The sequence below is a fragment of the Lucilia sericata genome, unplaced genomic scaffold, assembly GCF_015586225.1.
Source record: "Lucilia sericata isolate MDLA Ls3-8-SP2 unplaced genomic scaffold, ASM1558622v1 Contig002255F_arrow, whole genome shotgun sequence".
Lineage (NCBI taxonomy): Eukaryota > Metazoa > Arthropoda > Insecta > Diptera > Calliphoridae > Lucilia > Lucilia sericata.
In genome coordinates, this window is record NW_023996078.1 from 25391 (window position 1) to 41750 (window position 16360).

The 16360-nt window shown below is 30.7% G+C and overlaps 2 protein-coding genes across 3 annotated transcripts; one reads left to right on the forward strand and one right to left on the reverse strand.

Moving 5' to 3' along the window:
* Window positions 1-11167: 11167 nt before the first annotated feature.
* LOC119613706 (probable phenylalanine--tRNA ligase, mitochondrial) lies at window positions 11168-12851 on the reverse strand. Its single transcript, XM_037969739.1, has 2 exons — window positions 11509-12851; window positions 11168-11449 (listed from the first exon to the last, which is right to left on the reverse strand). The coding sequence occupies exons 1-2, from the start codon at window positions 12757-12759 to the stop codon at window positions 11282-11284; spliced, it is 1419 nt and encodes a 472-aa protein (XP_037825667.1). The 5' UTR covers window positions 12760-12851; the 3' UTR covers window positions 11168-11281.
* Window positions 12852-13220: 369 nt separating this feature from the next.
* On the forward strand, window positions 13221-15337 carry LOC119613707 (GPI mannosyltransferase 2). Of its 2 annotated transcripts, none has more exons than XM_037969740.1 (2): window positions 13221-13367; window positions 13899-15337. In XM_037969740.1, exon 2 carries the CDS (start codon window positions 13941-13943, stop codon window positions 15270-15272), a length of 1332 nt encoding a protein of 443 aa, XP_037825668.1. In that variant the 5' UTR covers window positions 13221-13367; window positions 13899-13940; the 3' UTR covers window positions 15273-15337. The 2 variants fall into 2 exon arrangements, with proteins under 2 accessions (XP_037825668.1, XP_037825669.1); XM_037969741.1 differs by lacking the exon at window positions 13221-13367 and adding an exon at window positions 13622-13811.
* Window positions 15338-16360: the final 1023 nt, after the last annotated feature.

Here is a 16360-nt window from a genome sequence, read left to right on the forward strand (position 1 = left end):
AGACTAGACTATAGACTAGACTATAGACTAGACTATAGACTAGACTATAGACTAGACTATAGATTAGACTATAGATTAGACTATAGACTAGACTATAGACTACACTATAAACTAGACTATAGACTACACTGGACTATGGTTTAGATTATAGACTAGACTAATCATTAGACTCGTCTATTAACTCGTCTATTAACTCATAATATCTATCCTCATAGAGTCTTCTTAAAGACGATTCTGTGATCTCGTCTATGAATTTGTCTTTAAAATGGTCTATAATCTCCTCCATAAACAAACTCGTCATATATATAAAATCTATGATAAATTCGTCTATGAACTCTTCTATACTCTTCTTAAAACTCATCTAAAAACTTGTCTTTAGAATAGTCTCTAAACTCTTCTGCTTATTAGCCGTCTACAGTATCCTCCTTAGATTTTTCTACAAACGCCTCTGTAGATTCGTCTATATTGTTTTAACGAAACATATTTAGACTTAACTGTGCTCTAAGCTAACCAACGGTCATATCAATACACTTTTATTACATTAGATCTCGTCTAAAATTATTATTTTCATTTAATTTCATTTTTTCACTTTAAAATTTATTTCGCATAAAATTATATTTAAGTTCTTCTTTTTTTTATTATACAAGTCACCATCATTATATTGAATACATTGAGTCTCTTGTCTGTGTCATTAAGGTTTAAGCAACAAATTTGCATGACAATATAGCAAAAAAGAAAAAAGAAACAAATGAAAGTAGTCATGGAGTAGTAGTGGTAGGAGTAAATGCAAAATTTGCATAGAAGAAAGTATGTTAAAGAGCTCTCTTGCTGCATGAACTAGAAATATTGCAATAGCTTTAGTAATAAACTAAAGAATGAATGTTGTTGCAATGGCATTAGGTGAAAGTAATTTCAATATTTTCGAGAATATTTTCTACACATTATTATTTCTACCTTGAAGTGGTGGTGTTTGGTTTTTTTTTTCTTTTTTAATATCTTATTTTCTTTTCTATTGCTAAGTTTTTTATGGAAATTTTTTATTAGTTATTTTCTTCATTTGCATTTTTTCTACTGTTTTCATTTGGATGGTTTTTGTTTTCATATTAAATGAATAGAAATTGCATGTTGTTTCTTTCAATACGTTTTGTATACTCTACAATCTGTGTTTTTTTCTGATTATTATTAACAAACTGTAGCACAATCTGCCTATAATATAGAAAGTAAAAAAGATAAGTTTTTTTTTACCAGCTACAAGTTCATTATTGCTGTAGCTTTGTTTGTATACAGTTGCTTACTATTATTTGTTTTATTTATTATTTTCAACAATTATTTGTAGTCGTAATGAAAATAAATAAATTCTACAAGAAATTTCATTTGAAATTGAAGAATATGAAATTGAATTTAATCAACAACAGTGCTGCAAGCAATAGTTATTGTTATAGAGCGAGCAACAATTGAAAAAATAGTATATTTCAAATATAACTACTCATTGAATTTAGTTCAAGTGGTCGTATGATTAATATGGTTTGAGTGAAATAAATATTTAATATTAATCATACGCCATATGTTGGGATTGCATTATCAAAGGTTAGAGTACTAAAACACGTGTTATTAAAAGAAAAAAAAAGAGTTAAAGTGGTCAAGAAATAAATTAAATTATTATAAAAGTGTTGACTTTATTAAATTAAGTTATAAAGCAATACAACTACTGTTGTCTATGGTTGTAATTTTTGTAAAAATTTTATAAAGAATTACTATAAAAAAAATTGTAATCTAAAATACCTTGATCTTTAAATAATGGTAGAAGAAGTTTATAAGCAGATACATAAGGGAATCTATAGACGATGGTATAGATAAGGCTATAGAAGATAGATCAGTCCATAGATTGAACAATAGATTCGTATAAAAGTTCCATCTATGGACGGGACAGTACTTCTAGAGATGATAATATGGACGATAAGACGTGGTCTATGAAGACTAATCTATAAACAAGACTTTAGGCAAATCTATAGATGAAATTTAGACTAATGAGAGTTTACACGAATCCACGAGACTTTAAACGTTTCCATAGATGACTCTTTTGACCAGACTATAAATGAGATTCATAAACGAGACTATGAGATGACACTTTTTAGAGAGGTATATAGATGAGACACGACTCTATATGAAACTTTAGACGAGTTTATAAACAAAAGATTTGTCTATAGATAAGACGATTTAAAAGTTTAGACAATATACGATTTATTGGAGGAGCCTCTAAAGACTAGCTAATAGACGTGGTTTTAGACGAGTATATAGATAAGTTTATATACGAGTATATAAACATGTTATTAGACGAGTTTATAGGCGTGTTTTTATACGAGTTCTTAGAAGTGTTTATAGACAAGTTTTTGATGAGTTTATAGTGATCTTAGCTGAGTTTATAGACTAGTCTATAAACGATTTTATGGAGGAGTCTATAGACTAGTTTATAAAGGATTCTCTAGACGAGTTTATAAAGGCTTCTATAGACGAGTTTATAGAAGATTCTATAAAAGATTCTATAGACGAGTTTATAGGAAATTCTATAGGCCAGTTCAAAGAGTAGCCTATAGAATCCATAGACGAATTTATAAAGGTGTCTCTAGACTTGTTTATAGAGGAGTTTATAGGCGAGTTTATAGACGAGTTTATAGAGGATTCTATAGACGAGTTTATAAAGGCTTCTATAGATGAGTTTATAGAAGATTCTATAAAAGATTTTATAGACGAGTTTATAGGGCATTCTATAGAAGAGTTCAAAGAGGTAGACGAATTTATAGAGGTGTCTCTAGACTTGTTTATAGAGGATTCTATAGACGAGTTTATAGAGTAGTCTATAGACAAGTTTATAGTGGAGTCTATAGAAGAGTATAGAGAGGAATCTTCAGGCGAGTTTATAGAGGAGTCTTAAGAAATGTCTATAGACGAGTTTATAAAGGATTCTATAGACGAGGAGTAGAGGAGTCTATAGACTAGTTTATAGAGGAGTCTATAGGCTATTTTATAGAGGATTTAGTTAATAGAGGAGTCTATAGAGGAGTCTATGGATGAGTCTAGAGAGGAGTCTATAGATGAGTTGATAGAGGACTCTATAGACTAGTTTATAAAGGAGTCTATAGATGAGTTTATAGAGGAGTCTATAAACTAGTTTATGGACTAGAGTCTATAGAAGAGTTTATAGAGGATTGTATAGTTAGACGAGATTATAGAAGAGTCTATAGACGAGTATATAGACTAGTTTATAGAAGAGTCTATAGTAGAGTTTATGGAGAAGGCTAAAGACGAGTTTATAGAATAGTTCATAGACGAGTCTATGTACGAATCTCTATAGATAAGTTTTTGAACGAATTTATAGAAATAAGCTTTTTTCGGGCCTTCCTAATGTTATTCTTAATCTCATATACATATGTATCTGCTTTAACCAAATCCTTGAAACTTATTTTTTTTATTTTAGAGCTGCTACATCTAAATTATAAATTATTATCTCTAATAAAACAACTTATTAAAACTTAATAAAACTCATAATTAGTTGAGGTATGCAAAAAAAAAACTAAAAGTAAAGTTATTTAGTTTATATAAGCCGCTATAAGGTCACAGGAAGAAAAGTGTGGAGTAACATAAACAAAAGGCTTAAACAGAAATTGTGGGTGAGAATTATTTTAACCAGTATCAGAGTTTTAGCTTCAATTGAGGATCTTCAATATGAGTATATACGTCGATTTAATATTGTAGTCTTATTTAAGCTCAGATGGTACATTTTTAATGGTGTTTGGATTCAATAGTGGTTGCAATCTTGGACCTATATATAGTCTAAGTTTTATTACTGATTCGAGAGTTTAGAGTTTATAGAGAGAAGAGAGAAGAGAAGCCCATAAACGAGTTCCTAAAGAAGTCTATAGACGAGTTTGTAAAGGAGTATACGAGTTTATGAAGGAGTCTATAGACGAGTTTGTAAAGGAGTCTAAAGTTCACAGAGGAGTCCATAGAAGAGTTAGGAGTCTATTGAGGAGTTTATGAAGGATTCTAAAGACGAGTTTATAAAGGAGCCTATAGACGAGATTAGAAAGGAGCCTATAGACGAGTTTATAAAGGAGTCTATAGAGGGTTCATAAGTCTAACTTCAGCTTCTATTCTTTGTCTGTAAGCGTTATAATTTAAGTTTTTATTGTGGGCGTCATGGTAGTCCTTAACACTTCCTTATTACTTGTGGTTTAGCAAAGAAATAAAGGTTTAAGTTTTCCATCTTCTTAATTATATCAGGAATTTAAAAAAAGTTTTTCCTAGGCAACCTGAGAAATTTCTTTAACAACTAAATATGATAACATAGACAACAAAAACTTTAAACCTAGATAACACTAGCTAAACAAAAATTTTAATAAAACTTTTCTGTATTAAAACATTTAGTATAATACGAGTGAGTGACTAGTGTCTTAACTAATTAACATTTAATTAATTTTTAAACAAATAACCATTATAATGCTGTAATTAAATTTGTTCAAGTTTAATGGCTTAATTGTTAAAGAATACAACAATAGACCAACAACAATGTCAATTAATTCTAGTAAAATCTCTTATAACACCCTTTATAACAGAAACGCTCAATTGCTCGGTCTGTCTGTCACTCAACCATTCAGCTAGTAGTCAGTCAAGGCGTTTTAAGTAAAAAGCAATTTAATTTCAAACTGAATGTATGACAAATGGCGCACATAATAAATCAATTCTAGCTTTGTGTACTTTTTTTTGTGCTCCTGCTTTGAAAGATTTATTTTTAATTACAGGTAAAATTTGATTTCACACCCACACTCTTTCGCATCACCTCCATTGAAGTAACTTTCTGGCCAAGTAATACATACTCTGTTGAAAGCAACATTGTTTAGCAACATGTTGTCTTAATTATAAATAAATGCTGTATGAGAGAGTGTCTTTGTGACACTACTCTCTGAGTATGCGTCCTAATAAATAACGTTTGTAAATAACTGTCAATTAATTCTGCAAACAAACTGTTGGACGTCCTTTTACTTTAGCAGATTCTGTAAACAAAATTGTTGAATTCCTAAGCAAAACATTACAGGGTTGTGCCATAGCTATGAAAGGGGCAGTAAAAAAGGGCTGATGGTGACGACACGGATTCTAAAGTCCAATATCTATAGAAAAGCTTATAGGTTTAAGTCTATAAACGAGGTTATTAGGTAGTCTGATAAGAGTTTATAAAGAAGTATATCAACGAGTTTATAGAAGAGTCTATAGATAGGGAAGTACAAAGAAGAGATTATAAAAAAGTATATCGACGAGTTCATAGAGGAGTTTATAGAGGAGTCTATCGACGAGTTTATATAGAAGTACATAGAAGCGTCTATCGACGAGTATATAGAGGAGTATATCGACGAGTATATAGAGGAGTCAATAGACGAGTTTATTGACGAGTTTATAGAAGAGTCTATAGACAACTTTATAGAAGAGTCTACAGACGAGTTTATAGAGGAGTCTATAGACGAGTTTATAGAAGAGTCCATAGACGAGTTTATAGAAGAGTCTATAGACGAGTTTTTAAAAGAGTCTATAGACGAGTTTATAGAAGAGTCTATAGACGAATTTATAGAAGAGTCTATGGACGAGTTTATAGAAGAGTTTATAGACTAGTTAATGGAGGAGTCTATATACGAGTTTATAGAGAAGTACATAGAAGCGTCTATCGACGAGTATATAAAGGAGTCTATCGACGAGTAAATGGAGGAGTATATCGACGAGTATATAAAGGAGTATATCGACGAGTATATGGAGGAGTATATCGACGAGTATATGGAGGAGTATATCGACGAGTATATAGAGAAGTATATCTACGAGTATATAGAGGAGTCAATAGACGAGTTTATAGAGGAGTCTATAGACGAGTTTATAGAGGAGTCTATAGACGATTTAAAATGGAGTCTTTAGATGAGTTTAAGGAGAGTTGTTCTATAGTCGAGTCCTAGTTGTTCTGTAGTCGAGTCCTACACATTTGAAACTAGCCCCATCATTCCTACACCCCTGTTTTCTAAAAAAATCTGCAAAACTTTCCTACACCTTTGGATACTCAGCTAGCTAGCTGCCTTTCGAAAAATCCCAAACCCCCCCTAACCCACAACAAAGTCTAAAATCTCCAAAGAGCTAAAAAGAAACCTCTTTTGTTTGGTAGCCAAAAATACCTTTATAGCTAAAACTTACATCTCCACTCCCTCCAAACAACCCCTCTAATAATGCCCAGGATAAGTTAAACAAAAAAATACAAAACGAAATAAAGAAAAAACTGAAAACTTTTCTAAACAGTTGTATTTTTAATGTTATTTAAATTTCCAAGCTCCTAGCTAAGTATTTCCACTAGTTTGTTGTGTGTGTGTTTAACCTTATCTGCAGAGAGTTGTTGGAGCTGCTGCTGCCACAGCATGCTCAGCTGATTTAGATGAATACTTTGTTTTGTACATCATTCCTATTACACATACGATTGAGGGACAAGGCCAGATTTTTGCAATTGTACTATAAATGATTGATGTTTGGTTTGAAAAAGAGATGGAAGATGGAGCTAACACACACACACATATACAAATTTACATAAAACGGAGCCTGGGGAAAAGGCAGTAAATGTTGGGGCGGGTTGAGGGTAGTAGTACAAGGGAGGCTGTTAAAATAATCTTAAACTAAAGTACATACTTTTCATTTTTCCTACTTCTTTTGAGATAAAAATTTCTAAAAAGCTGTGTAATTTTCAACTCAAGTATTTTGTATTGTTGTTGTTGCTGTTTCTTATTTAAATCAAATTTAAATTATTCATGCAAGAAATAAGAGTAAAATCATCATTATCATCAAGGAAGTACGAATGTAACATGAATTGTAAATGACATGATTTGAAATGAAAATGCTTATAAGGAAACAGAGTTTTAAATGGATTAAATGATGTTTAGTTTTAAGCTAGACTATAGACTAGACTACATACTAGCCTATAAACTAAACTATATGTTAGAGCATAGACTAGATTATAGACAATATTATAGACTATACTATAGATAAGACTATAGCCAAGACTCTAGAATTGACTTTGGAGTACGCTATAGACAAGACCATAGACTACACTATAGACGAAACTATAGACTAGACTATAGATAAGACAAATAGACTAGTCTATGGAATAGTCTATATATTACCCTAATGACTGGACTATAGACTAGATTATAGACCAGCATATAGACTATACTATAGACTGGTCTATAAACTAGACTATAGACTAGACTATAAACTAGTTTATAGACTAGATTATAGACTACACTACAGACTAGACTATAGACTACACTATAGACTAGACTATAGACTAGACTATGGACTAGACTATAGACTAGTCTAGTCTATAGTACTAGACTAGACTATACACTAGACTAGACGAGACTAGACTACACACTAGACTAAACTATAGACTAGACTATAGACTAGACTATAGACTAGACTATAGACTAGACTATAGACTAGACTATAGACTAGACTATAGACTAGACTATAGACTAGACTATAGACTAGACTATAGACTAGACTATAGACTAGACTATAGACTAGACTATAGACTAGATTATAGACTAGACTATAGACTAGACTATAGACTAGACTATAGACTAGACTATAGACTAGACTATAGACTAGACTATAGACTAGACTATAGACTAGACTATAGACTAGACTATAGACTAGACTATAGACTAGACTATAGACTAGACTATAGACTAGACTATAGACTAGACTATAGACTAGACTATAGACTAGACTATAGACTAGACTATAGACTAGACTATAGACTAGACTATAGACTAGACTATAGACTAGACTATAGACTAGACTATAGACTAGACTAGACTAGACTACAGACTAGACTAGACTATACTAGACTATAGACTAGACTATAGACTAAACTACAGACTAGACTATAGACTAGACTATAGAATAGACTACAGACTAGTCTATAGAATAGACTACAGACTAGTCTATAGAATAGACTACAGACTAGTCTATAGAATAGACTACAGACTAGTCTATAGAATAGACTACAGACTAGTCTATAGAATAGACTACATACTAGTCTATAGAATAGACTACAGACTAGTCTATAGAATAGACTACAGACTAGTCTGTAGAATAGACTACAGACTATTCTATAGAATAGACTACAGACTAGTCTATAGAATAAACTGCATACTAGTCTTTTGAATAGGCTACAGACTACTCTATTGAATAGACTACAGACTACTCTATTGAATAGACTACAGACTAGTCTATAGAAAAGATCACAGACTAGTCTATAGAATAGACTACATACTAGTCTATAGAATATACTACAGACTACTCTATAGAATATACTACAGACTAGTCTATAGAAAAGATCACAGACTAGTCTATAGAATAGACTACATACTAGTCTATAGAATATACTACAGACTACTCTATAGAATATACTACAGACTACTCTATAGAATATACTACAGACTACTCTACAGAATAGACTACAGACTACTCTATAGAATAGACTACAGACTAGTCTATAGAATAAAGTATATAATGGAATACACAAAGGAAACAAATTTAAATTACTTTGTAAAATAATTTAAACTTTGTATTTTAATTCGCTTAATTTCTCTTGAGTAATCCCGCCACAAAACGTGATAAAACTGTTAAATCTGAATAATTTATCTTTTATCTAACCATTCATGGTCCTAACACTTGGTGAAGATTTGATTTTTCTCTTATTTTAATGCCAGGTACTTAATTATTATAAGAAGTATAATCTTAACACTTACTACATATCTACTATTTGCCATTACTAGCTAGCATTTACAAGGCGTTATTATTACAGTCAGCACAACATAAAGGCCATAAAACAAAAGAATAGACTACAGACTATTCTATAGAATAGACTACAGACTAGTCTATAGAATAGACTACAGACTAGTCTATAGAATAGACTACAGACTAGTCTATAGAATAAACTACATACTAGTCTTTTGAATAGGCTACAGACTACTCTATTGAATAGACTACAGGCTACTCTATTGAATAGACTACAGACTAGTCTATAGAAAAGATCACAGACTAGTCTATAGAATATACTACAGACTACTCTATAGAATAGACTACAGACTAATCTATAGAATAGAATACAGACTAGTCTATAGAATAAAGTATATAATGGAATACACAAATTAAACAAATTTAAATTACTTTGTAAAATAATTTAAACTTTGTATTTTAATTCGCTTAATTTCTCTTGAGTAATCCCGCCACAAAACGTGATAAAACTGTTAAATCTGAATAATTTATCTTTTATCTAACCATTCATGGTCCTAACACTTGGTGAAGATTTGATTTTTCTCTTATTTTAATGCCAGGTACTTAATTATTATAAGAAGTATAATCTTAACACTTACTACATATCTACTATTTGCCATTACTAGCTAGCATTTACAAGGCGTTATTATTACAGTCAGCACAACATAAAGGCCATAAAACAAAAGACCATAATGTACAATATAAAAAAAGTAATTGTCATTAACGAATGCATAGACGCGCAACAAAGTAAATCCGTTTAATTTAAATGGGGAAAAAGGCAAAGTACCGAAAAACCTTATTGTATTAGTTACTTATACAAACATACTATTGTATAAGTACTTGGCATTGGTAATTAAGTAGTACACAGTACTCTGTATGCTTCAAGTAGTTATTTCCCTTTACATTTGCCATTTGGTCACAAAACAACCAAGCTACTAAATACAGCAAGGGGCTTGTAATGAATTTTACTATTTTTTTTTTTTTTTTTCTTTCGTTTAGTAGAGAAATTGTAGTAGAGAATTTGTATGTCTGTAAGTGTATGTGCTGCACACTATAGAGGGTCACAATTTTTTAAGGATCCTATTCTATCTATTCTATTGGTCATTGGTTTGTGTAAGTGCCATAAGATTGTGTGCTTAAATGTTTGGTTTTAAGGTTTTCTTTTTTTATTTCCTAGCATTAATAGCAAAAGTTGAAACACTTACAGTAGTTGAGTGTATAAGTGTGTGAGTGTGTTTAAGATACAACATTTCTCAGAACTTATCTGGGGGTTTATTCTATGTACTCTGGTTTTTTTGTTTAGTTTTAAAGCATTTTTTCAAGAGTTATCAAGGGAAATGATTTATAACAAATAGAGTTAGTTTTTTTATACTATTTTCTTTATTTTCAGGAAAACAACACAATTTGTTTAGAGTTCTTTTTTTTGGTCAATGGGGATTATTAAAGAAAAACACAAAGAGGTCAGTTTGGGAAAAAAATAAAAGAAAATAAATAACTTAAAGTTGCAGTTTTAAAGTTTGGCTGGATAATTGATTAAAAATTATTTGAAAAAAGGGTACAGAATATATTTGACTTAGCTGTCATAAGTGCTAAGGAATTGTTAGTTAATTAACTGAAAGTGTTTATAAAACTCCTGAACAAAGAGAGGAAGTATTTGGGAGAAAATATATTATGGGAAGCCAAATCTTCTATTGGAATGATTTGGGAAATCAACAGATTTCGAAAGAATTTCGGTGATGAAATTATGAAATATTTTGATCTATTTTTATGAAATAGAGAAATCGTGTTCAATTACTATTTTAGATTACTAGAAACAAGTCTGAGTTATTCAGTTCGTCAGAACTGCGGGGAAACAATCTCAAAATTTAAAAAATGGAGTCAAAATTTGGACTAAAATTCTTGACAAATTCGATTAATATAATCCAATAATAAAGAGAACATTGATTCTAATATAAATTATTTTTGTACAAAAAATTAGTAAACGTCAAGTGAAAAGTTTTGTTCGTTTTATATAAAAACTTGTCAGGTATGTTCATTTATTGAAAACAATAAGAGATTGACCCGTTAAAACAGTCTAAATAATAGACTGTTAAGTTGAAGGATAATACTGGTTAACAGCATTATAAACACACACTCTTTTATAGGTATGAGTGTTAAATTTTGTCGGCCAGTGTAATTGGTTGTCAATGCTGACTAATAAATATGCAGTTTTTTTTTTAAATATTTAACTTTTTTGTTGGTAACACACAAAACGTACACTTTTTTATCATTTCCACAAAAAATTTCAAAGCTTTTTTTTCTTTTCTCATCAATAAAACTTAACACTTTTTCGACTTTATAACAAAAACTCGTTTGTTTCAAACACTTGTTCTCAAATGACTTAAGAAAATTTTATCACATACAACAAACTAACTACAACTTAACGTATCTGTACCTTAAATTGCTCCACACAGGCATCAGCTATACGTTTGTGTATTTTATTAACTTCGGCTTGAGTAAGAGTACGTTCCATATGACGATAGACTATGCGGAAGCAAACACTGGTTAATCCTTTTTTAGGATGTTTAAATTTGTCCACTAAACTTATCTGAAATTTAATTTTAATAATAATTAAAATATATTTTAAAAAATTTATATTTAATTTACCTGTTCTACTACATCACCCGCTACTGATCTTACTAGATCATAAAAATCATTGGCTACAAAACCATTTTCTATATCTACTCCCTGAGGCAGCCAGAAGGATAAATCATTTTTACATTGAGGATATTGTGAGACAGGTTTATACTTCGCCAATTTATGTAAGTCTTTTTCACTAAATTGCGACAAAAATCCCGAATCATTAGACCAGAATAGACGTATATCGGGTATATCAAACAAAACCATAGCCAAGCGTTCGAGGCCCAAACCAAAAGCATAACCAATAGAATTTTGAGCTCCCGATTGCTGCAAAATCTCATGCCTCATAATGCCACAACCCAATACCTCCAACCAGTTGTCTTTATAATAGATTTCCAATTCCCAAGAAGGTTGCGTAAAGGGGAAATAGGTATCAACCCAGCGATATTTAATTTTCGAACCAAACAAATCTTGAGCTAGACCCAATAAAACCTGTTTCAATTCATGTTCCATTAGTTTGACAGCCTCTAAGGTATGGCAGGGTTGTTTGGATTGATCTATACACTTAGAGGAGGAGTGTATGATTTGAGCCTTATTGCCGCTAGATAAACGCCAATCTTTTTCAAATATTTCCAATTCTGGAGTACGTTCAAATAACTTATCTTTGGTCACTAAGCGAACAGCATCCAATTGATGGAATACTGGATAATGAGTACTATCAATCTCATCTCTACGATAGACTTCTCCAACCACCAAAAAATTATCCAAACCCGAGGATATCAAATCCACTTGATGCGCGGTAGTGTGGGCCCTTAGCAAATGCTGGCTATTTATATAATAACAATCGGACTTGTTGCGACTAACATGGTCAGCGGGAATCAATAAATTGTCAAAGTTCTGCTGCACCGTAACCACCGGATTCAATTTATCGTACACAGAAAATAAAGGATTTCCACGTGATGTCTTATAAGCCTGATAGAAGTAATTCACAATACGTTGTCTGATTATGGACAAAGGATGATCCTTTTGCAAGTGTTTGTTTAAACCCATATAGGATAAGATTTTTGGCGTAACATTTGACCAATTATCGGCCGGGTATGATTGTCCATTTATTTCCAATTGGGTAGTTTGTGGCTTAGCCGCACTGGTTGCCAGTAACTTGGAGGAAGTTGTTAAAAATCGCTTTGTTGTAGGTTTTAAAACACATTTTTTTGCTGTTTCTATATTGCAGAGTTTGTAATGTGTATTTTGTGTTATTAATCTTAAAGTAATTAACATTTTATTCACAATTTTTTCTATTTTTTAAACACTATTACGCTAGTCGTTTTGCTGTTAAAATGAAAAACTGTTTTAGGAAAAAGCGCGAACAGCTGTTGTTTGTTAGGGAAAAAAGGGTGAACTTGGCAGCACTTTTCTGTTATATTAGTTAGTTTTGGTTGCCAGATGATGAGGTTGGAATAAAAATTTGTCCGTTACTTATTTTAAAAGGGGGTATTTTAAAGGAAACTTATTAAAAATCTAACAATTAAGTAAGTATTTTAAAGAAAATTATTATAAATCTATAGAGTTTATAACATATAAGTACGATTTACAACGTTTTATAACAAAAAACATTATTTGCTTAAACTACATCTGGTACTCTTTTTATGTTATATATAAAAGCTAAACTTTATGATAATTCCTTAAATATGCTTGTTATATATAAAAGCTTGATGAAATAGATTATACCAAACAGCTGTTGTCATACAAAAAATAAACAAAAAATTTAGCACCGGTAGAGTAAAAAACTATTTTGATTGGTTAAGAACAACTTTTTTCCAATATTATTTAAAAATTTAACAAAAATTGATTGCGGTAACTTATAAGGGATTTAACGCAATTAACACGTAAGTAAATAAACATAACCCCAATAATAATAAAATGGAGTATATGGGAGTTTTGACATTATGTATTATTGACAATAATATTATGATCAAACTAAGCAAATAATTAGTTTTAGATTTTTGTTAGTATTTTACTAGTTTTAGTGCAAAAATTGAGTAATAGGTACATTGTGTACTAGTGATATCATGTGAATTTGTCTATGTGGGGTTTTCTATTTCCGGCAGCTGTTAAGAATGTTAGTTTTTGTAGTATTTTTGTGTGTTTTTGGTTAAGAATTTTTAAATATTTGTTGTTAAGGGATAACTAAGAGAGTGTGTGTATAGTGAAGTTGAAGATTATAATTTGATAAAGTTGTAGATTATAGTTTAAAGGTAAAGCAATTTGGGTTCTAGCTTTCCTTGGTTATAGAGTTACATAGGTGATGGGGAAGCTTTGTTAACACCTTAGTAAGCTATTCTTTTAGTTTTACAATAGTTATAGTTGCTTAGTTTGTATAAGTATTTAACAAAATGTTTACGTTTTTCTGTTTACAGCTTGTCTAGTGCCCCACTTTTGTCATCCAAGTGAGGGCAAAGATGTCGGAGAAAGTTACTAAATTGGCTTTGGCCAGTCGTGTGATTGTAGTGGTCTTACAATTGGTAACAAATACTGCTTTACCGGATCATAAAAATGATGTTTTTCGTGCTCCCTTAGATGGCAACATCAAACGCTCTTGGCTGGATAAATCTATTGATTTTACTTTGGGCGGTTTACGTCATTGGGATGGTGAATATTTTCTTCACATAGCCGAATATGGTTATAGCTATGAAAACACATTAGCTTTTTATCCTCTCTATCCGGTGATAGTGGAAATGTTGGCCAAAATGTTACATTATCTTATGGAAGATTTTATGTGCATGCGCAGCTGTTGTCTGCTAATGGCGGTTTTGCTGAATGTTGTGCTATTTTGTAAGGCGGCCAATATTTTGTATGTGCTGACACAGCGTATTTTTAATGATTTAAACAAAAGCTGGAATGTGGTTTTATTGTTTTGTTTTAATCCTGCCTCTATATTCTTCTCGGCGGCCTATTCGGAATCTTTATTTTGTTTATTAACTTTCTACATAATGCTGGAGTGTTGTCTGGAAATACGTTTTGTACGTTCCTCTTTGGCCTTGGCTTTAAATATTGTGGCCAGATCTAATGGTTTGGTAAACTTTGGTTTTCCTGTTTACTTTTTAGTGCGTAAATGCATTTTAAAACAAACCCATTTCTTGGCCACCTGTTTTAAGTTATTAGCTTGTTTGTTGGTGGCTTTAATACCCTGGACTTTTTTCAATTTCTTTGCTTTTCGTCAATATTGTTATTTCGACAATCCAGTAAATCATACCCAGGCGGTTTTATCATATGCTCGAGAAAAGCAATTTGTGTTGGCCGGCCAACGTTTACAGCAAAATTCGCCCTGGTGTGATAACATTCTACCCTTTCCCTATTCTTATATACAGTCTCACTACTGGCAGGTAGGTTTTTTAAAATATTACGAATTCAAACAGCTGCCGAATTTCTTATTAGCTTTTCCCATACTCTCTTTCCTAAGCTGGCATTGTTTTGTTTACTTAAGACATTTTATTATGAAATTTATAACCAAATATCCTCTGGCTCACCTTATAAAAGAATATAAAACTTTACCTTTTATCTTACACTCCTCGTTTTTAACTTTATTTTGTATATTCTTTGTTCACATACAAATTTCTACACGTTTGCTGTGTTCAGCTACTCCCACTTTATATTGGTTTGCTGCCGATTATATGCCCAAATCTTTAGATAAATTAAAATTGAAATCCAAGGCGGGTTTGATATTTGTTTGGTTTGCCGTTTATGTTATAGTGGGCACCTTACTATTTAGCAATAATTTGCCCTGGACTTGAATCCCTAAAGAAAACTTTTACTTTAAATTACAACTGCAACAAAAGACATGTTTTTTATTTCCCCCAAAAAAAAAAACACCACCTACCTATTATAGTAAATTTTTATTATTTAAATAAAATCGTTAAATTTTTTAACTAATTTATATATTTATTTAAAGAAAAATTTAAAAATTAAATAAAAAACCAAGACTGTTAATTGTTAATTTTGTTTTAAACATTAAAATTAAAACAAAATTTTGTGTAAGTTTTTATTTTTCTTATTGTTAAAGTAATTTTGTAACAAAATTTCTTTGAAATTTTAACTGTAAAAATTATTATTTTTTTTTTCAAAATTAATCTTAAATACTTACAACTATTTGCAATATTAAAATAGCGTAATATTATATGTATACGAATTTGTCAGTTAGTAAATTATTAATAATATTCGTGTTAATTAAATAAATAATATTTATTTTTTAATAAAAAAAAAAACTATAGCAAACTAATTAGTATTTTATGATTACAAAATAAATTTTTTTTAGCAAATCACCAAAAGAAAAGAAGTTTTTTTAGTAATATTTAAAAGAAAAATAATTTTGTTAATTTCGAAAAAAAACGTTATTTTTTTGTAAAAATTAAAATCTATGACTAGAATATAGACTAGACTATAGATTAGTATAGACTAGACCAAAGACTAGACCATAGACTAGAATTTATACTAGACTATTGACTAGATTATAGACTAGACTATAGACTAGACTGAATACTAGACTAATGACTAGACTATAGACCAAATTAAAAACTAGACTGAAGACTAGACTATAAACTAGATTAAAGACTAAACTGAAGAATAGACTATACTAACGACTAGATTATAGATTAGACTATAGACTAGACTATATATTAGTCTATAGACAAGACTACATACTAGACCATCGACTAGTCTATAGACAAGATTATAGACTAAACTATAGACTAGACAGTATACTAGGCTACAAATTAGTCTATAGACTAGACTATATATTAGCCTACAGACTAGACTATAGACTACACTATAGACTTGACTATAAACTAGACAATAGACTAGACAATAGACTAGACTATAGTCT

Excerpts from the sequence above, each read along its gene's own strand:
- LOC119613706 (XM_037969739.1), bottom strand. The coding sequence starts at position 12,759 with ATGTTAATTACTTTAAGATTAATAACACAAAATACACATTACAAACTC. Across the intron at positions 11,450-11,508 it reads CGGGTGATGTAGTAGAACAG|ATAAGTTTAGTGGACAAATT; the intron begins GTAAATTAAATA and ends ATTAAATTTCAG.
- LOC119613707 (XM_037969740.1), top strand. The coding sequence starts at position 13,941 with ATGTCGGAGAAAGTTACTAAATTGGCTTTGGCCAGTCGTGTGATTGTA.